General features: G+C 35.6%; 1 protein-coding gene across 3 annotated transcripts in view; it reads right to left on the bottom strand.

Annotated features, from left to right (window-relative positions):
* C6 (complement C6) overlaps positions 1-10722 on the bottom strand; it is a 101712-nt gene extending 90990 nt beyond the window's left edge. Inside the window, exons 1-4 of one of the 3 annotated variants that reach the window (XM_053591624.1) lie at positions 10581-10722; positions 5388-5550; positions 3894-4050; positions 2139-2283 (exon numbers count right to left, since the gene is read on the bottom strand). In XM_053591624.1, coding sequence (XP_053447599.1) covers positions 2139-2283; positions 3894-4050; positions 5388-5530 — 445 coding nt within the window. In that variant the 5' untranslated portion in view covers positions 5531-5550; positions 10581-10722. Of the gene's footprint in view, positions 1-2138; positions 2284-3893; positions 4051-5387; positions 5551-9016; positions 9125-10158; positions 10314-10580 lie in introns of those variants that run through there. The other 2 variants (XM_053591633.1, XM_053591640.1) reach the window with 2 other exon arrangements.
* Positions 10723-26133: the final 15411 nt, after the last annotated feature.

The following is a 26133-nucleotide window of genomic DNA, read 5'->3' as shown; positions in this document are numbered from 1 at the left end:
CCTCTTATTCTCATTGACAGTGGCAATTAGTGGATGTTTTTATGAGAACACAGTAGTATATCATCTTCCAAAGAATGTTTAACCACCAAAGTTCACATCATGAGCCAGTCAAAATGGATGCCAATTACATGTGTGCTGGGGATTTATCAATCAGTGGCTGTATCACAGAAACATTTAGGAATTCTGGGCTGGGAAGCAGGGAAAGGGTTACTCAGAGTGCACCGGTAGCAGCTGCTTACTAACTATTGCAGACACATTTTAATATTTCAGTTTTTAAAAATATAGGTGACTATAGACATAACTGCTGATGAGCTGGAGATCAGCTGGGCTTACACTGCTAACTTTTCTAAAACCCTTTATTATAAATCGGTGACCCACGGAAGTATCTCAAGCCTTTTTAAACTTGGATTTTGAGTCTAAACATAGCTCTTTTATAATTTTTTGTAGGTTTGCCATCTACTGAATAAAGAAGTCCTTCTTGATTATTTGTCATAAAGAAACATCTTTCAAGCTTCAAATTGCTGTACTTCAGTTATAAATCTTGATTTTAGCATTATGGATGTAATGCTCAGGTCTGTATTGTCCTCAGCCATTGTCAAGATTTTTTACATACTCCCTCTTTTGACAATTTGTGATGCAATATAAATATATAGCCACAATGTATATTTCCTTACTGGCACCTCATATTCATATCTCAGGTTTAGGGTGTAGGGGAGCACAGAGGGAAAACCCTGATACCAACACTTCTGTCTGACATTCAGAAAAAGTTGGCAAGGATGAAGGAAGGAAGCGAAGAGTAAGAGGGGAAAATGGAAATTCTTAGGTCTTGAGTTTATTTTGTATGGATTTTCAAATCTGCTATTTGGTTATAATACTTTACTTTTAAGTATATTCCAGAGTACACAGAGAGGATGTAGATTTTATTTATATGAAATTTAATTTTATTTGAAATTTCAGAATGCTTAAGGTCAGTGAACTCTGGCCTGTTGTCTAAAACTAACCTGCCACTATTTTTATAAATAAAATTTTATTAAAACTCAGCCAGACTCATTTATTTATATATAGTCAAGGGCAGCTTTTATGTCACAATGGCAGAGTTAAGTGCTTGAAAGATAGACCGTAAGGTGTATGACAGCTAAAATATTTGTTATCTGGATCATTACTGAAAACCTTGCAGAAATCTGATTTTGACTATTCAAAATGGTGGGCATTGAAAAGCTGCTATAACAGTTAACAAGAGAACACAAAAGATTAAGTAATATATTCAAGATTTGATTTATAATATAATGAAATCTAAAAATGAGATTTTGTGCATCTGAATGAGTATTGCACTTATGCAATTAATGCTGCTATCATTCAGGTAATGTTGCTATTATTTAAACCATTTTTGATCTAAAACAAATCATTTTTGATCTAGTCTTTTGGAATTAACCTTAGAGCCAGTCAAAACATTTGCTACATCATCTTTGGTCTGCCCCCTGACATAATATCTTCGTATTCTTGACTTAATAAATTATGTTGAAAATCTTTATAATGTCTTTTCTTTTTGATTATCATTCTTATAGATTTGTGCACATTAAAAGTCAATTTTAAAAAATATCTGCCTCCGGGCGGCGCCTGTGGCTCAGTGAGTAGGGTGCCGGTCCCATATGCCAGACGTGGTGGGTTCAAACCCAGCCCCGGCCAAAAAAATATATCTGCCTCCTCATCTGGGCACAGTGGCATGTGCCTATAGTCCCTGTTACTTGGGAAGATGAGCTGGGAGGATTGCGTGAGCCCAAGAGTCCAAGAAGCCCTACCTGGGGAACATAAAACCCCCCCATCTCCAAAACAAAACAGGATGAAACAAAACATCATGGCCTAACTCTATTTTCTCCTCTTCCTCTCTCTTCTTCCTGCTTCATAATAGTGTAAGATCTGGATATCACTATTTCATGAGAAAGTGAATCAGGTAAATGGTCAAGATAATATAACTTAAAGGCTATAATTTCACATCTGAGTACCTTGATAATTGGCAGCATAACACCCCCTTTTCCCATGTTTAAAATAGGATGGGCTTTTTCTATCATAGATTTGACTGGTAGTCAATTGGAATAACTTTGATTGTAGTGGAGACAACGTTTTACAAAGTACATTACCACTGTCACAGTGGAATTTATTCTTGCAGTCAGCCTCTTCAATTTTGCAGAGCTTAGATGGGATGCATGGTTGAAAGGTCACCAGGGGCTCAGTACATGGCTGTCCTCCAAACTGACTGGGGCGTAAGACAGATCTAACCCTCGACTGAAAGGAAAAAAGAGAAAGAAAAACGACTTTCCGGCAAGGTCAAGGTCAAAATATATCAAAGAAAACCGGACTTCTCAATCACAGAGGTGATTTTTTTTAAATGGTAGTATCTCCTAAATTTTACTAATGATTCTTCCAATTGCATTACTGTGTATTCTTAGGGAAGTAACTACCTCTTTGACCATCAGTTTCCCAACCTATAAAATGAGGAAGTGGGGCAAAAATATTTCTAGGCTTCTTCTAACTCTGAAAGCATATGGTTTTAAATTAAATCAAATGCACAGATGTTTACTGAAAGTCTCCTGAGTGCAGGAGACTAAATTCTTCTACACAATAACAATAGCCAGCCTATAACACAAAGATAGTGTGAAGTAACAAATGCGAAGGAATTTTGAGATTCTTTTGCGTAAGGGAGTCACCCTGGAAACCAAGGGTGACAGAGTCTTAACACGTTAAAAGATTTGAAATATGAGTAGTAAAATTGGAGAGTCAGGGAAGATTAGAAATATGACAAGAGTCAGGGAAGAATAGAATTACAATAAAAGTAAAAATTAATAACTTTGATGTCAGAAAAATTCAAGTTCAAAATATAGCTACTTTGTTAATCAATAGTGTATCTTGGGCAAATAACTTAACCTGTGATGTGCTATAACTTCTTAAACTTGAAAATGGGTAGAAAAATCATAGTAGAATAGGATGTTTGAGTAATATGAGGTATGTAAGAGGCTTCAGACACTCCATAAATGAGTTTCTTTTTCTTACCTAATGTGTAAACCTTCGGCAGAGCCCTGACTGTGATTCACAATGTCCTTACAGGAGTGACTAATAAGGTGGGTAAATATCGAAACTGGGAATAATAAACAAATGAAGGGACTTTCCCATGGGAGAGGGAATTTCAAAGAAGGTCAAAGAACCAAGCTTTTGATTCATTTTCCTCACTTCTGTCTGCTTTAAACTTTGGACACAATCCGCATTTTTTAGTATAGTCTAAGTATCCCTAATATAAAAATTTGAAATCTGAAATGTTCCAAAATCTAAAAGTTTTGAGCACCAACATGATTCCACGAGTGGAAAAATCTACGCATAAGTACTTAACATAAACTTTCTTTTATGTACAAAATTAATCAAAATATTGTGTAAAATTACCTTCAGGCTATGTATGTATAAGGAATATAAGAAACATAAATAAATTTCATGTTTAGACTTGAGTCCCATCCCCAAGATTATATATATGCAAATATTCTAAAATCCAGGAAAGTCCAAAATCCAAAACGCTTTTGATCCCAAGCATTTTGGATAAGAAATATTCAACCTGTTTTTGGCTTCAGAATTCTCAGAAGGCATAAGCAGTGGAATTCAGAACTGGTTAAGTACAATACTAATAAGGGCAGAATTTCCTTTTGGTGTTCATAGACAATAAAACATGTAAAACTAATTGTCTCCCTCCTCAAAAAAATGCTAAATGGAATTTTCCCTCGGTGGAAGCTGGAAGAGTTTATCTTTAGAAATTGAAGAACTTTAGCATTTTTATTTCATTGAACCTGTGTGGGAATCAAAGCCCTCTGTCATGATTCAGATTTTCCTGGAAATGCCTGTACTTCACTCACCTGTTTCGCAAGGCAAGGGTCACAGTCTGACCATGGTCCGTACTCTCCCAGGAGGCAGTTGATAGGACACGTTTGCCAGTTACATTCTCTGGTCTCCTGCTTGGTGCAAATCTGGTCACAAAAGTTATCCTGGTAGTACTGATCTACTACTATTTGTCTGTAATCATGAGGACAAAGCTGCTTAGAATGAGCGTACTCACTGTGGCTCCAGATCCATGAGAATAAATATCAATGAGCGTTAAGTACAGAGAATAAAAGGAAAGTTTTCATGGAAAATCAAGCAGGTTGGCAGTTCGATCTATTTGGAACTCAGAACATAATTTGTGGGGCCTAGGGCAAAATGAAAATGGAGGATCTATTTCAAAAACTAAAAATTTCAAGGTGGTGGTGGCAGAAGCATGAAGCCCTTTTAAGTGTGAGAAACTTTGTGACTGTCAAGTTGTCTCCTAAAGGGGACTGGAAAGGAAAGAAAGGAAGAAAGAAAGCAAAGGCAGTTGTTGACAAGATGACGACACAGTGTGATTAGGTACAGCAACTGAGATAGGGCCAAAGATTTGCAGGGAATGTGACATGAGAGAGACATCTTGAAAAATTCATGTAAATTCCTAGGGTAACAAAGGGAGGGGCATCCAGGGGAAATGACATGTGCAAAGATTTGGAGTGGAAGAGAGAATTTTCAGGGGATTCTCCAGGAAGGAACTCTTGGGACCAGCTATTGGATATTGTTGTGCTTTGGCTGGTAGGCAGCTGAGCTCCTGCAGGACTCTGGAGGTGAGGCCTACTATAAACAAATTTGTTTCACATACCTAGTAGATAGTTTATTGAGGAGGTCAAATGGTGATTTTAATGAGATTCACACTGCATACATAAAAGTAATTTCCTAAAATAAGTCTCTAAAAGGTACTTTAATAGTCGAAATAAATATATACTTTTCCCTCCTAAGTTGTGGGACCATCTCTATAGTACTGAAACATCTAACAGATTTGAACAAACCATGGGGGATGCGTGGTGTGAATTGATGAAAAGACTGAGTTATTAAATGCTATCAAGTAAGCACAATTCTGTTGCCATTTTGCATGTGCCAACAATCAGGCTAATAGCTAGAAGTGCCACTCAATTGAGGGCCTGTTAAACTCAGTTTAATGAGTAGAAGATTCTCTGTAATTAACTCACTAACTCTAGGCAAGCAGAATTATACACTGATTGAAAAAAAAAAAAGCTTGAATAGTGATTCTAAGTAAGTTAAATAGTCAACTGGAAGTATTGCACAGATTCTCAATTTTTTTTTTAATTTCCTCATTTTTATAGAGAGAACAAAAGTAGACTTCCTTTCCATTTCCTTCTCATTTGGAAAATACCTCAAATTCCATCCAAATTTATGAGTTCTTACTTTGAGAAATTTTTTCCTTTACTTACTGTGGCACTTCTGATACTGCTGATTCCAACCTTGACATTTCCCAGGGCACAACATCCAACTGAGTAGCTCACACTTACCTGTGTCTGCTCTGGGTTCCAGAATTGCAGGTTTTGGAGCAGCTGGACCACTGAATCCATGGGTATCGATCACAGAAGCAGGTGCGGCCCTTGTCAATCAGAGCACTCAGCAGGATGCAATACAAGATGAAGTGTCCAGTCATGCCTTGAGAGCCTGCAGGCCCTAAAACAAAATGATGTAACACATAACAAATGCTTCCTGGTAGCAAAACTTTACAAGTCGGGCGGCGCCTGTGGCTCAGTCAGTAAGGCGCCGGCCCCATATACCGAGGGTGGCGGGTTCAAACCCAGCCCCGGCCAAACTGCAACCAAAAAATAGCCGGGCATTGTGGCGGGCGCCTGTAGTCCCAGCTGCTCGGGAGGCTGAGGCAGGAGAATCGCTTAAGCCCAGGAGTTGGAGGTTGCTGTGAGCTGTGTGAAGCCACAGCACTCTACAGAGGGCCATAAAGTGAAAGTGAGACTCTGTCTCTACAAAAAAAAAAAAAAACTTTACAAGTCCACTGATTCAAATGTGATTTTAAAATACCTGCATTTCTCTGCCTTAAATCCATTTTTACAAACTCACATACTCATGATACAATACCTATTTTAACAATTTTTTTTTTTTAGGGTGGAGATTATCATAGTTACAACCCCAAGACCACTAAGTTACCACTAAGAGATAGGTTATAAGACTTCATTCAAAAAAGTATTTGAGACATGTATTATAATATACTTAAAACAACTGCTCATTTTTTTTGTGTAAAGTACCTTCAAATTCATTTTAGTTTTTAATACTTTTCTGAGATTGAAGAAATTTTGATCATTCCTCTGGTATCTTTTTTGTTTTCTGATAGAGACAAGGGTCTTACTCTTGCTCAAGCTGGTCTTAAACTCCTAGTTTCAGAGCAATCCTCCCACCTCAGCCTCCCAGAGTACTAGGATTATGTAAGTGTAGGCCACTGTGTCTGGCCCCATTCACTGAATTTCTAACAACTCTCCTTACTATGAGCTCCACCATCCAGGCCATAAGAAGGTGGCCAGCAAAAATTTTGACCAGTGATATGCTATGGATCCTTAAAGATCCACTATGGATCGTGTGAGTTATTTGCAAAACCATCTCTGTCCCCTTATATTGCCAGTTTGATTGTACTATCACTAACAAAATATGCAACATAATTAATATCTATTTATGTGTACACAATGATGCGACATTTAATGTAGTAACTTTTATTTTAAAAAGCAAAACCCATTCACCCAACTTCTCTGTGTCTCAGCTTCATTATCTTTAAAAAGATATATTTTAAATTATTATTTTAATTCTTTAAAATCAGAATAATATTTTTTACCTTCTCATAAGGCTTTTGTTAGGATTTGGTAGGAAGGTTGGTATAAAATTCTCAGAATAATCTTTGGCATAGAATCATCACTCAATATTAGCTTTTCAAATTAAAATAACTTTTAGAAGTATTACAAGGGTACTAGCACCTATTGGTAAATTATTTTCTTTTTTTTTGTAGAGACAGAGTCTCACTGTACTGCCCTCAGGTAGAGTGCCATGGCGTCACACGGCTCACAGCAACCTCTAATTCTTGGGCTTACGCGATTCTCTTGCCTCAGCCTCCCGAGTAGCTGGGAGTACAGGCACCCGCCACAACGCCCAGCTATTTTTTTGTTGCAGTTTGGCCGGGGCTGGGTTTGAACCCGCCACCCTTGGCATATGCGGCTGGCGCCCTACTCACTGAGCCACAGGCGCTGCCCAGGTAAATTATTTTCAAAATTAGTAGAGCAAGTGACAATTAAAAATAAGTTTTGATATTAAATAAGACTATTCATGTTCAAAATATTTAGAAATAAGGCTCTACTTGCTTTTGCCTCTTACAAATAAAATCAGATTCCCGATCACCATATTTGAAATTACAGTTTCCCCGTAGTGTTTTCTCTCCTCTTTCACAGATGTATGTTTCCCTGATATACAACCCTTCCTAATATATACATGATTACTTAAGCTTAAATAAATATCTTCTCTTTCCTTTCTTCTCTTCACTAAAATGGTATTGATCTCTTTTGTCTGTTTTGTTCATTTCAGCATTTAGAAGACCGAAAGCATGAATAGTGTGTATTGAATAAATATTTGTTGAATCAATTGAATTTAGATCACATGTTAAAAATGCATTTTTATGAAATTTCAATAATTTAATTTGATCTCATAGTTACAGACATTTTCTGTGTAATAATTTTTTTTAAATTTCTGCTGGATTGTGGCTATTTCATAGACTTTAGAATTACACTCATCTGTCCATCCATCAGCCATTGTTTCAGAAAGAGTGACTATCTTAAAGAAGTTTGAATAGGTGATTGAAATAAACTAGGTCTCTTGATATTCAAATTTATTTTTAATACATTTGTAATTTATTTGTTTAGTCCACCTTGTTTATTGGATAACATTTATTGTGTTCTGAAAAATGTAAAAATATATGAAGAAAACTAAGATTGTTTATAATATTAACCAGAAAACCTCTGCTGACATTAAAAAAATACAAATAATTCATCACTATATTTTAAAATTTTAAGCAGAATGGAGAGAAAAATATAAGTCCTGGTTTTCATCTACCTATGACCAGAAGCTCTCCCCACATGTAATCATGACTTTCCCCTCTATGTATCCAATAGAGGGAAAATTCTCTCATATGTCTATGTCAGCTTACATGTATGTATATACATGTATGCATATTATTTAAATACATACACAAAAAGAGAACATATAGTGTATACTATTTTATACTTTGCTTTTTTCAATTCATAATATGCTTAGAAGATCTTTCTATATCAATAGATTCATATATACTTCATTATTTTTAATGGCTAAATAGTTAAATATCATATGGATATACTTTATTGGATTTAACCATTATCCTAATTATGAATATTTAGTACACACGCTGTAGTATCTTTGTTATTGTTCCTTAGCAAGCATGTTTTTTTAGTATATTCATAGCAACATTGGATGTATTCCTAGCAATAGAATAGCTTAGTGAAATGATATGTAAATTTGAATTTTGGATAGATATTGCCAAATTTCCTTGAGAAATAATGGCTTTCTCAAGAGTTTCAGAGGATGAGTTTTTGATTATATTTTAACATGATAAAGTTTTTGTTTCTTAGTTGTGATAAAAGGATACTTTACTAAAATTAAAATGGGGTTCATCATTTTATAAACCTTGTTTCAAGCCAATGTCTTGAGATAAATATAAAAATTGTCTCTCCAATATGCCCAGAAATCAGACTATTCCTTAGCAATACATCAGTAAACTTTTTGAACTCTCTTACAAGCTCAGAGAGAAATGCTGGAATAAAGGCAACAAAATCCATTGACATATAGCCAAATGTGTCTTTCAGTTTAATATAGAATTGACACACATTTGTGTCTCCATTGTTTGCTGCTAGGCATCGTGTGAGACACCAATAATTATAAGCCATTGTCACTGTATGGGAGAGCAGAGAGGAACTGAAGACGCTACACGTGCTTTTTTATCCAACTCACAGATAAGCTGTGATAGCGCTAGACTATTTCAATCATAAAAATAAAAGGCCCTTTTAAAAATTACTCCATTCACCTGCAGATTTTAATTTCCAGGCAAGTAACTTACCCTTCTTGATTTTCTTGGCAACACAGAACTACAGGACACTGGGACAAGTAAGAGTGGCCAGTTAGAATTTATGTTGTGATCACACAGAATGGTGTGGTCCTAAACATCTGACCTGAGTCCCAGATTGGGTAGTTTTTTACTAGTTTCAGGGACCTTGAGGGCTGGGGCTCCTTAGCAATGTGAAGCTTCTCTGTCAACAGATTAGAGGGACAAATCCCCTCCCTTCCCCCCCCTTCCCCACCCTGCCAAAATCAGGATCTTCTCACACAGAAACCTTTCAATAAGAAAACCTAAACATGTATCTTTGTTGTTGCTCTTTACTTGTGCTTTTCTTTTTAATTAGGTGTTGGAAGAGACATATTTTCCAAAAATCTCTCAATTGTAGAGAAAACATATTATTAAAGCATTTTGGGAAATTAGCATGTAAATGATGGGAAGAAGTTAAATTGTAAGAGATTACTAGTTCCCATTTCTCAACTGACACTATCTGTTTTATCTTTCATAAGCTTAAAAAGTATAGGTAGGTTTTTTTCCAGTTATCATCAAAAACTGCAAGACTGGAACCCGTATAAAATATTCTGATCTCTTCTTTGTCTACAATTGTTTGGAAACAATTTAGAAAGTGATATTTAAATTGAGATGGTAATAAAGGGCTAATTGATATCTTCTTTTGTAATATTTTATTGTTAGGAAGAACATTGTTTATGTAAAAACAATTTTCATTTAAATGGAGATAATAATTTCTGTGAATTTTTTTTGTTATGATACCCAGCATATAATATAACATGGATCCTTATTTATAAATTTCCAACATCTCTAGACATTTTGGAGGCATCTAAAATTACCTGTAGTTATTTTACCCATTACCATATGATTTTCATACAAACGTGGAACAACACAAAGTTCAGTGAATAGAGGAAGAGCTGGGAGAAACCACCCCTTCAGTGCCACAGGACAAGGGCAGCAGTTCTGCAGGTTTCTCATAATTGCCCCCCCTTTTTGAACTTTCTAAAAACCAATGGTCCCATTAAACCATTTACAGAATTCTAGTTAAAATGCAGTTCATTTTATTCTAACCTGTCACCTTCTGACATACTTTACGCACGTGAACTACTTGTCCACAAGGCAGTTCAACATCTTACCTGACAGGGTGCTCTAGTTCAACAGCAGGTTTTTCCTGTCCATCTCCTTATAAGTTTCTGGAATCTCTTATTTATTACTTTTTTTTTTTTGCCTTCTGTACGTGCTCAGAGGCTCAAGAAGTGGTATTTACTGTTGCCAAGGTAGACCGATGTCCAGGCAATGACTACCTCGGCTAAAGTCTATATTTGTTTTACTTTTAGTTTCAGTTTAACTTATAGAGAAACTTGATCTCAAATGTCCTCTGGAAAGAACAGACATTTGAAAAACATGAACCACTGGTTTTTTTGAGATTTAAACAAAGTAGTAAGTTCTTATGTTATAAGAAAAACAAAAAGATGGCTATTGGCTGAACTATGTGTTTTTATGCAAGAAAATGATTTTGAAATATTAAGATTGAAAATGAAATCATTATGTCACTCACCTTTAAAGCAGAGTTTGTGGGGTCCAGGGACTTAACCAGCAACTTACTAAGGAAACAATGAAGAGGGTTGATACGTTAATCCAAACAGACCTTTCCCAACTGCTGGCTAACACAGGTAATGTTGTCATATCCTAGAGACCTAGCAACACCTAGTGTTGTCAAAGTAAACTTGAATTTTGTTTGTCAGTGCAAACTCGAATTTTGCTAATGATTATGCTAATCAGCAGTAACCCTGAAATTCTAAGCGTGAGATATTACACAGGGGCTTGAATTTTCAGTGATTTTTATCATTCAAGGGCTAAATAGCAAGTTGATTTACTTGTTACTGCAGGAAAATCTCTGATTCCATTTCTACAAGCCCTGTAAATTAATTACTTAAAATTGCTGTCCTCCTTAGGAATGTGTCCATTTATTCAAAGTGTGTATAGATTCTTATCTTTTCTGATTATAGAATATTGAGAAATATTTAGAAAATGTTATTTGTAGACAGTATGATTATATATGAAGACAATTCCATACTTCTTTTTTTTTTTTTTTTCAGTTTTTTTGGCCAGGGCTGGGTTTGAACCTGCCACCTTTGGCATATGGGGCCAGCGTCCTACTCCTTTGAGCCACAGCACCGCCCTATGAAGACAATTCTAAATACTCTATAGACCAGCATTAGAATTGATAAATGAATTTAATAAGATTGCTGGATATAAACTGATTATAGAAAAAATGCTTCCATATGTCAGTAAAACAAAATAGAAAATTAAAAATTGGGAAAGTTTAAACAGCCTTGGTCAAAAGGGCTCTTTATAACTAATGAGAATGATGCTTCTGTGAGGGGTCATAATATAGCTTGAGACTAACTAATATGGATATCATCATAAGGTGAAGAAGAAGAAAAATAGTTCAACAGAAAGGAGAAAACTGCAGGGATTGATGAGACATATTCTGGTTTTAATTCTGCACTACCCAGCCATGTGATCTCAATCACTTTACTTCATTGGAACTCTTTTACTTCATTTGTAGAATGAGTTTTTTTCAAATGTTTTCCAAAGCTGTGAAAAATATCTTTTTAAAAATATTCATTATATCTTCAATATGGAAAACAGCTCAAACAATTATTCCCCAGACAACTTAAATTTTCACTACATGGTAGGAAATGATGATCTCAATAGGTCTAAAGATTCTTTGGAGCACAGCTGGGAAACCACCACTCAAAGGTAACATACTTTAATATGCAGCGTAGCAATTTTCCCAAGGCCAGAGTTAAGTCAGAATCACAATATAGATGATCTGAAATATAGTCTTTTTTCTTTTTCCTATATTATATTGAGACTTCAAAGACTAAAAGTTGAGGCTATGAGGAAAGTTGAGTGGTGTAAAGGGGTGGTGCCGTCCGCTGTTAACAATGATGTGGGGCTGATATAGCTTTATGCTTGAGTAGCCAAAAAATAAATAAAAGAGGTATCTTTGGTAATTGGGCAAGAAAACATATCATTTAAGGTGTATGCTTCTTTCTCTAGTTGGTCCTGTAAGCTCTAAAGTAAAAGACATGTTTCCTGAGTCAAGGTATTTGGAGTCAAAGGCAAACTCTAGAAGTAATAATCTAGAGAGATGCAAGGTCAGAAACTATAGGATGAGGTTCAGCAGGATTTTTAGGTAATGTGGACTATAAGAAGGAAAGAGAAGTAAGGAGGCAGGACGCCACACAGGGTGGAGAGAGGTGGTATGGGGGAATCATTGAGATGAAATACAAATGTCTGTGATCCAAACGCTAGAATTGACTTGGGATCAACTAAGAATGTAACAACTTTTCAACAATTTATCTGGGTTCCCAACCTTGGGTCCTCATGGATGGTTAAGTTATATAGTACCCTTCTGAGACATTTTTTAGAGCTTTATTGGAAAACGGCTAGTGAGGCAAATCTAGCCTCCGGTCTGTTTTTGTAAAGAACATTTTATTGGAATGAAATGGAATAATCATTGTTTATGGCTGCTTTTGCACTGTAACAGTAGAGTTAAGTAGTTGAGCAGAGACTGTACATGTAGACTGAAAGGCCTACAATATTTACTGTTGGGCCTTTTACAGAAAAAGTCATGAGCTATAGGGAGAAATTTCTGGTCTGATAAGCACAACATGTTGTCTGTTTGGCTTTGGGACGTAGTCTTGCTTGGGAATGATGAGTGGGAGATCATCTTTGAGACAGGAGTCAATTACTTGTGTTCCCTTGTACTCAGGTCTGCTTTTGCAAAGAGTATAGATGCTTTCTAAACAATATTTGGATATGTTGCTGTGCTGCTGAGAAACGGAGCTTGCTATGAAATTTATTGGAACTGAGTGAGCTGTTTCACCAATTGTAGGCCTTGTAAAGTACTGGTTGGTGACATGGAATATCTTTTCACATAAAATGCCCTATTTTCATAAAATAGAAAGTTGCTAGTGACTGACCAGTAGAAAAAGCCAATAATTATAAAGAAACAGAAGGTTGTAAGAGGAAATTAGAGACAGAACATTGAAAGTTAAGATGAAACAATTATCATTTTCCAGAAGAATATGTATTCTGTTACAAACCATTATTCCTCTTCTAATGATGATAGATTCACAGCCAGATGGTATTTCCTGCCAAGAAAATAACCCCAAATATAAGATAAGAAACAGTGGAAGCTTCTATCTGAAGGCTTTTTCGCATGCTAAGTATTTACATATTAACATTACAGCAAAAATACTATAAGTTCTCATTAGAGCCAAAGCTAATGACCTCATTTATTTCACAAACTGTTGAGAGTGTACTTTGTCAGTCAATATGTGAGTAGATAAAATGAAGTAAAATGGCTAATGGAACTATTTCACTTGGAAAATCATAGATCAAAACTCTCAAATACAGAGGAAATAGACTTCAGGTTACCATGCTCTTTTTCTCTTTTCCTTTACCACTAAAATTATTACAATGGTCTAAATTGACTACATGTAATGTCTTATTATCTACTGCTCATTCACTTTACTCTTTGCAATACATCCAGCCTGCATGAACTCGTCTGTCAATGACTATTACTAAGCTCTTAAGTCAAACAGAATAGCCTCTTCTCAATCCACTGGTGGATTTCTGGACACAATACAATACATGCATTTTCCTTGAACATTTAGGAAATTCCTCTTTTGCTTTCCTCTGTGATCCTTTTCCTATACTCTTCTGGGATATTCTGTCCTCAGCCTCTTTCCTTTTATTAGAGATTTCGTCTACTTCCATGGGATTATCCACCAGTGTTGTGTTGATTGCTTCCTAGTCCACCTGTCTCAGTATTCCAAGTCCACTAATAATATCCAAATAGAACACCATATTATGGCAATTGAATCCTCTCTCCCCCATTTTTTTTAATCCTTCTAGATGCTAAATCTCTGAAGATAAGATCCATCACTACCCTGCCCTATGAGATAAGATAAAATGCTTTCAAAAAAAGACAAAAAGACTTTGTCTTCTATTTAGCCATTGTCTTTGAAGTGTCTCTTGTCTATGTATTCGCCATCTTTTCCACCTCACCACCTGGAAGGGCTACAACTTCACTTCCAGCCCTTAAGAAATCATATCTCATAGATTGCATAAGTGGTTTAGCTGGTCTCTAAACTTTAGGACTCCTGTAATTTCTTCTAATCTCTTCTGCCAAGTTATTCATTCTACAGCTGATCTCTTACTGGCATCAAAATCTCAGTGTTATTCTTTCAAGGAAATCATTGAATTAAGAACAGAGTTCTAGTCCCTACTTGAACCATTGTTCTGGCCAATGTATTTATTCCTTGCAATTTTTTCTTCCTCAATTTCAAATTCAGTGTATTGCATAACTTCTTCAAGAGACATTCCAAATGTATTTACTTCTTAATTTTTTTTCATATTTTATTATCACGTCCACCTTTTAGATAAAATATTGTGTGATTCCTCCATCTTTTAAACTTACATAGCTCTCTTTTACATGGAACTTACCTAATATTGCCAGGTATTGGGATAGTTGTATGTTTTATTATAATCTATTCTCTCTTATCCTCCTAATAAATTCAAAGTTTTTAATGACTAAGCCTAAATAATATTTATCTTTATATTTAATTAACATAAAAGCAAATAAATTTTTATAGAATTGTCTTACACACAATGAATGTGAGAAAATTGCTGAATATGCCTACACCTATGTATAGGTAAATACTACTTTGTAGATTCTCATGTGTTTAGCATAAGGCAACAATTTTTCCTGCAGCAAAGTGCTCTAGGAATTGTTTTTATTATGACATTTGCTTAATCATTGAGCAATGTATATTGATGATATTAAATCAAATAAACTCTTGGTGATTCTTTGGCATGAAAACAAACTATTATTTAGGCTTGTAATCTAAAATTGATCTAACATGAATAGGATTAGATGTACAGTTTGAGATGAAACAACTCAAACCTTTGCAAGTTTTTCCTCTCTGGGATTGCACAGCAACCAAATTAGATTCTAATTTAGGGCCTTCTGGGAAAAAACAACAAAAAGTTGATTGAGGTGAAATGGCTCCTGCCTAGATTTTTAGGTCAGCTTTTCAGTTTGCCTCTTGACCTCTGGTTGTCCCATGCATTTTGAATGCTGTTACCACAGCAATTTCCCCAAAGCTCTGCTATAGTGAAAATAACTATCTAATGTTTGGCTAGCATTTTATGGCTTGCAAAGTACTTTTCAGATTGCTATAGGAGCAACAATAACTCAATATATCCTTTTTAAAAATTCTTTATTAAATAATAACTGTGTGCATTAATGCATCTGTGAGGTACAATGTGCTGATTTAACATACAATGTGGAATGCTTACATCTAACTGATTAACACAACCATCTCCTTGCTTACTTATTTGTTGTGGTAAGAGATTCATACTCTATTCTTAATAGTTTGGAAATGTATCATTGCATTATGCACATTAGATTAGGTCCCCTCAAATACACTCCCTCTTCCTGGCCTTCCCCTCCCCTCCCCTCTTCTTCCTCTTCCCTCCTTCTTTCTGGACTAGAGTTATGTTTAACCATTCCTATGAATGTATAGGTGATTACATACTTATTTCATAGTAGTATTGAGTACATTGGATACTTTTCTTCCATTCTTGAGTACTTTACTAAGAAGGATATGTTCCAGCTCTATCCATGTAAACATAAAAGATGTGAAGTCTCCAACTTTTTTATGGCTGCATAGTATTCTATGGTGTACATATACCACAATTTGTTAATCCAGTGATATATCCTTTTCATTCAATCTATAAACATCCACCCATTAAGCACCAAGCACCATGATGAGACCTAAAGATTCAAAGATGAATGTATTTGGCTAATTCTTTCAAGAACTTCTGTTTAAAATATTGATAGATAGAAAAGAAATGTAAGAGGTATTAAAAATTGTCTAAAATCCATTTCTCACAGAAATCATAAATCATAACCTCTTTTATGCATATAGTCACTTATTCACTTGTTTTTAGGTCATATTCACTGTCATTGCCACTATTATCATTATTCAAAGACCTTTATTTACTAACTTTTTAAGAATTTACTGTAAAGCACTGTTTTCAAACAAAGTGGAAAATCACATCCTGCCTTCATGGAATTTATGATCTATTGGGGCAAGTAGAGAGAAAACAAAATAAGTAGGCAAATTATATGGTGAAGTATTTCTTTAATGTTTATTTAAATCTTATGTCTTCTTAAAATGCAGGTTATTCTCTTTGCGTCTATTTTCTCCTAGATCTATGATTTCTTAAAGAAAATCTGTCCAGCCTGATCTCAGAAAATCTAATCCTACAGGATTAAGTTGGTTTCAGATCTCATGATTCTGACTCTTAGACAAAGATGATAGGCCAGGATCGGGTTTGGGTCAATTGGACTTCATGTGCCAAGATTGGGGTGTAAGACTTAGAGACACCAGTTAAATATGAGGTTTGCTTCAGCAGCAATGAAGAAGAGCAGAGAATGTCTTTCATAAGAAAAAAAGAAGAAAGAGGTGGGGACTTGAATAAATAAATGTAAATGTAAGACCATGTGGCTTCAGAAAATGTAAATATTTCCCTCCTGATGTCCACCTGCACTTCCTTCCCTTGTATTTTGTAAAGTGCACCTTGTGTTTTCCAATAAATTTACTTTGAATATGTTTTTGTTACTTAACAACAAGTGATCCCTAACTAAGATGTATTTTATGGTTTTCAAACGATTTCAAAATATATATTCAAATACTTTCATAATTGCATGACATGGCACTGCTCAATCGGAATAAATGTTGTCCTCTTCATCCAAGCTACATGTGTCACCTGGTGTCAGCCCTAGCCCTGTGCAAACTTATGTCAATGGTACATATGACCTGATCTCTATGAACTACATACAATGACCAGAGATTATAGAAATTAATACATTCATTAAATGTCTGCTAAAATGCTTTCTGTCCTAGGGCAGTGTAGAGATAGAAATGCTTCCAGGCCAGGATTGCTTCCTTGAGACAAGGTCATTAGGAGAGAGGAGGCTGAAAAAGAGAGGCAATTCCCAGTTCAGATATGGAGGCTGAGAGAGTTTTGAGTGGGCTGTGTTGAACACCACTTATTCTCTAGGTTGTTAAGTATCTCATAAACAAGGCAATAAAAGCAATGAACAGAGATGTGAGGTCCTAGATATAGCACTGACAAAGTATTTTGAGAGAAAATTTCTATTCTGAGTTTTGAGGTTGTGGAAAACTACTGAAAAGCTAACAATTTTGGTGATATGATCCAGGGGTCCTCAAACTACTGCCTGCGGGCCACATGAGGCAGCGTGATTGTATTTATTCCTGCTTTGTTTTTTTTACTTCAAACTAAAATGTGTGCAGTGTGCATAGGAATTTGTTCATAGTTTTTTGTTGTTGTTTTTTTTAACTATAGTCCGGCCTTCCAATGGTCTGAGGGACAGTGAAATGGCCCCCTGTTTAAAAAGTTTGAGGACCTCTGCGAGGCAACACTTGAAGCCTGGAAAGAAAGAAAAAAAAAAGTCCAGGTTAGACATTATTGGTGTTTAGGTTATGTTTGCGGTTGTAGGGCAAAGGAAGAAATGCTGTATTGGGTCATGTAAACAACTGCAAGTTTAACAACATCAAAGGGTGAAAGAAAGTGAGAGATGAAACATACCTTCTCTTTGAGAAATTACACTAATTCTTTTCAGAATTCTTCAAGGAGAGAAATCATCTCCATCAAATGTTTGGAAGCCTGACAATCCCATTACCATCACCATGCAGAGAGTATTTAATCCAGCGTTGGAAGACAGCAGTCCCCAGTCATCCTGCACATTACCAGGACTGCGGCCAAAGAAGTGAGAGAAATGAAAGAAAAGGAAAAAATTGAAAAGTGTTTCAGGAGGTTGCTTTTAAAAACAACCACACTCTAATGACTAATTGTATTTTTTATAAATGTGACAAGAAACATTCTTACAGTTACAAAAAACCCAAACTCTGTTGACATAGGACAGTATATAATACAAGGACAAAACCTTTCCTGACTTCTTGATTAGTTTTTTAAACAGTTGCAAAACTGAGGCCAGTCATTTAGCTGTACTTATTCTTTTTAAGACCTGATAAAAAGCCATGTGTTCTTATCAATCTGTCAAAATTTAATCTTAAGAGAGTTGAATGTGAACCCAAACTATTTTCTAATCCACCCTGAAATTAGAAGTATTTTGAAAGCCTGTTTACAAATGTGAGTGAAGCAAACATGATCCTTTCTCCCATGAATATACCTACAATATGCTAACTGAAGCCAATATTATTAAACAAACACACAAAAAGCATATAATATCAGATTTGACAAATGCCATAAGAAATGATAGAGTGCTGTGAGAAAGAACGTGGAATTAGATTTGGAAGGTAGCAGAGGTTGGAGGACAAATATGTGAGCTAAGACCTGTTAGACTGAAAAAGGAGTTTAGTAAGTAGAGTGGAGGGAAACAGGTAAAAAGGATGAGTTAGAGAATTATTTTCTTCTCGCTGAGAAAGACTGAAGGCTTTGTGTCAACCCCCATTTTCATGCAGGTAAAATCATATTAGTAAAGGAAAATCTAAGGTGCTGGATACTAAAGCAATTAGCCAAGTTAATGCAACAAATAATTGATAGAAGAGGAATTAGAGGTCTTTTGCTCTTTGGAGCAAACTTGTTTTACTTTGTTCTTTAAGTACTCACTGGGATGGTATCTTGATTACTAAAGTATTTTTGCCTTGGTTATTGACTTTTTAATTTTAGTTTTTAGATTTGCTTTTGCTGGGAGGTTTGTTGTATCAATAAGGAGTCCTCTGCCAGAGTCAGAATCAGAAGTCATTTAGAATACAAGATTATTCTTAAAAATAGCTATTTTGCATTGTTTCTGATTAGTAAAGTAATACACACACACACACACACACACACACACACACATATATTTAGAAATTTGGAAAGGCAGAAAAGCAAAAAGAAAATCATCCATGATCTTTTTCTTGATAATCTTGACTTGGCTAATTCCTATTCATTTTTCTCCTGTCAGTTTCAATTAACTTCTTCAGAGCTGAATTAGCCTTCATTTATTTTAATTAGGTGCTATTCATAGCAACTTATTTTTTGTGCATCTTTTACAAAATATGTTGTTACATATTTATTTTTGTGTTTATTTAATTAATATTTTTCTCTCTTATTAGATTATTAGTTCCACTGTGATAAAGATGCTGTTTACTTATCTCTGTAAACCCAGTATCTATCCCAGTTTAGAACATAGCTGACATTTTACGGTTATAGAATGTGCTTTACCACTTTCATATTTTGCATGTACACATTTTCAATTAGTATTCTATTATGCATATAATGTTATGTGCGTTCTTGTATTTTCTGTATTTTAAAAATTAATTTGAGAACATAACATAAAAATTATCCATCTAAAGTTATGGTCCTGATACCAATTTAGTCACAAATTATTTGACATCAGAAATGTTAGCAACTGGTATCTTTATCTTTAAAAAGGAAAACAAGCATTCTAACTATGATCATTCTGATCATTTTTTAAAAGGAAATGAGACCACTAATCTGCAAGGATTTTGTGGGTATAAAATACGTTGTACATGAAAAGGTAGCACAATGATGTCTTAAACTGTAGTTCCCACTACTGCTTTATGGGCAGTCCAAACTGTGCCGTTGGGTTGTGTAATACGAGGGCCATGTTCACCTCAAATCTCTAAGGAAGGCGTGTGTATGATTCTTCGTTTCCCAGCAAAGCTCTTCAAACACAGAGTATTTCTATTATGGCAGAGGAAGAGTGTCAAGAGCAGCTGAATAAGAAACAATGTAAACTTAAAGCAAGATGTAGCTATTTCTATTGCAGCAAAGCAAGCAATTCACTTTTCATACAGCACTTTGGAAGGAGGCAAACACATCCACAGAAATATATAAACACTCTTTTCTTCTAAGTAAGTGCAGAAGAAAAAAATAATTGCGGTCATGAATAAAAACAGAAAAGGAAAAAAATAGCTATACTGTCTTACAAGATGTGAAAAAGCACTGTGAGACAAACAGCAAAATCCGGACAAGACCAGAACATTCCTTCCAGCTATGATAAATTATTATCAGGTGATAGGAGAACCTTATCTATCTATATAATTACATTTCATATAATTCTTCCATTAAATTATTTTACTATTCTCTTCTGTTTATAATAAAAATATGGCTGCACTTTGGTCACAATTTTGACCAAAGTACATTACTTGAACATTAATTTTTTTTTTCTTTTCTTTTTTTTTTTTATTGTTGGGGATTCATTGAGGGTACAATAAGCCAGATTACACTGATTGCAATTGTTAGGTAACGTCCCTCTTGCAATCATGTCTTGCCCCCATAAAGTGTGACACACACCAAGGCCCCCCCACTCCATCCCTCTTTCTGCTTTTCCTTCCCCCCATAACCTTAATTGTTATTAATTGTCCTCATATCAAGATTGAGTACATAGGATTCATGCTTCTCCATTCTTGTGATGCTTTACTAAGAATAATGTCTTCCACTTCCGTACAGGTTAATTCGAAGGATGTAAAGTCTCCATTTTTTTTAATAGCTGAATAGTATTCCATGGTATACATATACCACAGCTTGTTAAACCATTCCTGGGTTGGTGGGCATTTAGGCTGTTTCCACATTTTGGCGATTGTAAATTGAGCTGCAATAAACAGTCTAGTACAAGTGTCCTTATGATAAAAGGACTTTTTTCCTTCTGGATAGATGCCCAGTAATGGGACTGCAGGATCAAATGGGAGGTCTAGCTTGAGTGCTTTGAGGTTTCTCCATATTTCCTTCCAGAAATGTTGTACTAGTTTGCAGTCCCACCAGCAGTGTAAAAGTGTTCCCTTCTCTCCACATCCACGCCAGCATCTGCAGTTTTGAGATTTTGTGATGTGGGCCATTCTCACTGGGGTTAGATGAAATCTCAGGGTTGTTTTGATTTGCATTTCTCTAATATATAGAGATGATGAACATTTTTTCATGTGTTTGTTAGCCATTCGTCTGTCATCTTTAGAGAAGGTTTTATTCATGTCTCTTGCCCATTGATATATGGGATTGTTGGCTTTTTTCATGTGGATTAATTTGAGTTCTCTATAGATCCTAGTTATCAAGCTTTTGTCTGATTGAAAATATGCAAATATCCTTTCCCATTGTGTAGGTTGTCTCTTTGCTTTGGTTGTTGTCTCCTTAGCTGTACAGAAGCTTTTCAGTTTAATGAAGTCCCATTTGTTTATTTTTGTTGTTGTTGCAATTGCCATGGCAGTCTTCTTCATGAAGTCTTTCCCCAGGCCAATATCTTCCAGTGTTTTTCCTATGCTTTCTTGGAGGATGTTTATTGTTTCATGCCTTAAATTTAAGTCCTTTATCCATTTTGAATCAATTTTTGTGAGTGAGGAAAGGTGTGGGTCTATTTTCAGTCTTTTACATGTAGACATCCAGTTCTCCCAACACCATTTATTGAATAGGGAGTCTTTTCCCCAAGGTATGTTCTTGTTTGGTTTATTGAAGATTAGGTGGTTGTAAGATGTTAGTTTCATTTCTTGGTTTTCACTTCGATTCCAAGTGATTATGTCTCTGTTTTTGTGCCAGTATCATGCTGTCTTGACCACTATGGCTTTGTAGTACAGACTAAAATCTGCTATGCTGATACCCCCAGCTTTATTTTTATTACTAAGAACTGCCTTAGCTATACGGGTTTTTTTCCGATTCCATACAAAATGCAGAATCATTTTCTCCAAATCTTGAAAGTACGATGTTGGTATTTTGATAGGAATGGCATTGAATAGGTAGATTGCTTTGGGAAGTATAGACATTTTAACAATGTTGATTCTTCCCATCCATGAGCATGGCATGTTCTTCCATTTGTTAATATCCTCTGCTATATCCTTCCAGAGGATTTCATAATTTTCTTTATAAAGGTCCTTCACCTCCTTCATTAGGTATATTCCTACGTATTTCATTTTCTTTGAAACTATGGTTAAGAGAGTTGTGTCCTTAATTAGCTTCTCATCCTGACTGTTATTGACGTATACAAAGGCTACTGACTTGTGGACACTGATTTTATATCCTGAGACATTACTGTATTTTTTGATGACTTCTAGGAGTCTTGTGGTTGAGTCTTTGGCATTCTCTAAGTATAAGATCATGTCATCAGCAAAGAGGGAGAGTTTGACCTCCTCTGCTCCCATTTGGATTCCCTTTATTTCCTTGTCTTGCCTAATTGTATTGGTTAGAACTTCCAGCACTATGTTGAATAGTAAAGGTGACAGAGGACAACCTTGTCTGGTTCCAGTTCTAAGAGGGAAATCTTTCAGTTTTTCTCCATTCAGTAAAATACTAACTATGGGTTTGTCATAGATAGCTTCAATCAGTTTTAGAAATGTGCCACCTATGCCTATACTCTTCAGTGTTCTAATTAGAAAAGAATGATGGATTTTATCAAATGCTTTTTCTGCATCTATTGAGAGGATCATGTGATCTTTATTTTTGCCTCTGTTAATATGGTGGATAACGTTTATGGACTTGCGTATGTTAAACCAGTCTTGCATCCCTGGGATGAAGCCTACTTGATCATGATGAATGACTTTTTTGATGATAAACTGTAATCTATTGGCTAGGATTTTGTTGAGAATTTTTCCATCTATATTCATGAGTGAGATTGGTCTGAAATTCTCCTTTTTGTTTGGGTCTTTTCCTGGTTTTGGTATCAGGGTGATGTTTGCTTCATAGAATGTGTTGGGGAAGATTCCTTCTTACTCAATTTTTTGGAATAATTTCTACAGTACAGGAATAAGCTCTTCCTTGAAGGTTTGATAGAACTCTGGTGTGAAGCCATCTGGACAAGGGCATTTTTTGGTTGGAAGATTTTTTATTGTTTCTTTGATCTCAGTGCTTGAAATTGGTCTGTTCAGGAGCTCTATTTCTTCCTGGCTAAGTCTAGGGAGAGGGTGTGATTCCAAATATTGATCCATTTCCTTCACATTATCAAATTTCTGGGCATAGAGTTTCTGGTAGTATTTAGAGATGATCTCTTGTATCTCTGTGGGATCAGTTGTTATTTCCCCTTTATCATTTCTGATTGAGGTTACTAGAGATTTTACTTTTCAATTTCTTGTTAGTCTGGCCAATGGTTTATCTATTTTATTTATTTTTTCAAAAAATCAACTCCTTGTTTCATTAATTTTCTGAATGATTCTTTTGTTTTCAATTTCATTGATCTCTGAATTGATTTTGGATATTTCTTTTCTTCTACTGAGTTTAGGCTTAGATTGTTCTTCTTTTTCCAATTCCATAAGATGGCTTGTGAGATTGTTGATGTGCTCTCTTTCTGTTTTTCGAATGTAGGCATCTAAAGCGATGAATTTTCCTCTCAAAACTGCTTATGCAGTATCCCACAGGTTTTGGTAGCTTGTGTCTTCATTGTTGTTATGCTCAAGGAAGTTAATGATTTCCTCTTTTATTTCTTCCTGCACCCATCTGTTATTCAACAGAAGATTGTTTAATTTCCATGCCTTTGTGTGGGGTCGAGTGTTTTTGTTAGAGTTGAGTTCCAACCTTAGTGACTTATGGTCTGAGAATATACAAGGTAAAATTTCAATTATTTTGATTCTGTTGATATTTGTTTTGTGTCCCAGGATATGATAAATTTTGGAGAATGTTCCATGGGGTGATGAGAGAAATGCATATTATTTATGTTTGGGATGGAGTGTTCTATATGTGTCTATCAAGCACAGTTGTTCTAGGGTCTCATTTAAATCTCTTATATCTTTGTTTAATTTCTGTTCAGAGGATCTGTCCGGCTCTGTAAGAGGAGTGTTAAAGTCCCCTATTATTATGGTATTATCAGATATCATATTGCTCAGGCTGAGTAAGATCTGTTTCAAGAATCTGGGGCATTTAAATTGGGTGCATAAATATTTAGAATTGAAACATCTTCTTGTTGTATTTTCCCTTGACCAATATAAAGTGACCATCTTTGTCTTTTTTGACTTTAGTTGCTTTAAATCCACATGATTCTGAAAATAAGATTGCAACTCCTCTTTTCTTCTGAATTCCATTTGCCTGAAAAATTGTCTTCCAACCCTTGACTCGGAGCTTTAATTTGTCTTTTGAATCCAGGTGTGTTTCTTGCAGACAGCAAATGGATGGCTTGTGTTTTTTAATCCAGTCAGCCAATCTATGTCTCTTCAGTGGGGAATTCAAGCCATTAATGTTTGTTGAGATAATTTTCAGGTGTGGTAGTATTCTCTTTGTCTTATTTTGTGAGAGTCCATTGCTTAGTTTTATCTTTTGCATCAGTGTGAAGGTTAGGTTCTGTCCTTTAATTTCTGAGTTCTTACTTTGCTGCTGATCCATTGTGGTGGTCAGTGTGCAGAACAGGTTCATTTATTTCCTGCAGAGCTGGTCTTGTTGCGGCGAATTTCCTCAATGTTTGTATTTCTGTAAATGATTTGATTTCTCCGTCAATTTTTAAGCTTAGCTTAGCAGGGTACAGAATTCTGGGCTGGAAATTATTCTGTTTATGTATATTAAAGGTAGATAACCATTGTCTTCTTGCTTGGAAAGTTTTTTTGAGGAAGTCTGTGGTCACTCTGATGGATTTGCCCTTGTAGGTCAACTGGCGCTTACTCCTGGCAGCTTGCAGAATCTTTTCTTTTGTCTTGACTTTGGACTGGTTCATCACAATGTGTCTTGGAGAAGCTCGGTTATATTTGAGGCGACCTGGGGACCGATATCCCTCTGAAAGCAGTGTGTCAGAATCTTTGGTGATATTTGGGAAATTTTCTTTTATAATATTCTCTAGTATGGCTTCCATTCCTCTGGGGCATTCTTTTTTCCCTTCTGGTATTTCTATAACTCGTATGTTGGAAAGCTTCATAAAGTCCCATAATTCTGACAGTGAATGTACTGCTTTCTCTCTCTTCTTTCCTGCCTCTTTTTCTATCTGAGTTCTCTCAAGAACTTTGTCTTCTACCTCTGAAATTCTTTCTTCTGCATGGTCTAACCTGTTGCTGATACTTTCCATTGCATCTTTAAGTTCCCTGATTGACTGTTTCATTTCCTTCAGCTCTGCTATATCCTTTTTATATTCTTCATATCATTCATCTCTTATTTGATTCTGTTTTTGAATTTCCTTTTGGTTATTTTCCACTTTATTAGCAGTTTCCTTCATTGTTTCCATCATTTCTTTCATTGTTTTCAACATGTGTATTCTAAATTCCCTTTCTGTCATTCCTAACATTTCTGTATAGGTGGAATCCTCTGCAGTAGCTACCTCATGGTCCCTTGGCGGGGTTGTTCTGGACTGGTTCTTCATGTTGCCTAGAGTTTTCTGCTGATTCTTCCTCATGGGTGATTTCTTTTATCTGTTTCCTTGCCCTAATTTTCCTTTCACTTCCTCTTGCTCTTTAAGTTCTCGTGCCTGTGGACTAAGGGTTACAGGACCAGAAGGGTGAGAAGGTTTAAGAGCAAAAAAGGTATGAAAGAAAGGAGGACCGAGTGATAAGAAAAAAAAAAAAGAAAGAAAAATAGAGAAAGGAGAGGGGGTGGGTAAAAGGAATATTGACAAAAAAAGAGAGGCACAGAAAGAGGGAGACAGAGCAATATAGGTGTACAGTAGGGTAGGGTACTTTCATACAACCTTAAAGAAAAAAACCACTTTCTGGGGGTGCCCAGTGGGGTGGTTCCCTTGAGGTCAGCAGCTCTTTGCTAACCTGATCAGACACAGTACCCCACCTCCACCAAGTAGAGAGGAAAGATGAAAATGCTATAAATCAAACCAAACAGAAAACTTTACGGGATAAAATTGGGTGGAAATCCAAATAATAGCCGTAGAAACACTAGCAAAAATGAAGTTCTAGTTATTGAAAAAGGCAACAATGGGAAATTACAATTAAACTAGAAAAAATGAGAAAGAAAAAATATCTGTACAGAAAAGATTGAAATCAAAAAACAAAACAACATCAACAACATCAAAATAAACAAAAAAAACAAACAACAAGAAAACAAACAAAACACAACCAAAAACAAAGCAGTAT

This window comes from Nycticebus coucang, chromosome 1, assembly GCF_027406575.1.
Source record: "Nycticebus coucang isolate mNycCou1 chromosome 1, mNycCou1.pri, whole genome shotgun sequence".
NCBI lineage: Eukaryota > Metazoa > Chordata > Mammalia > Primates > Lorisidae > Nycticebus > Nycticebus coucang.
The sequence above is the reverse complement of the archived record's forward strand: the minus strand, read 5'-3'. Positions and strand labels throughout refer to the sequence as shown.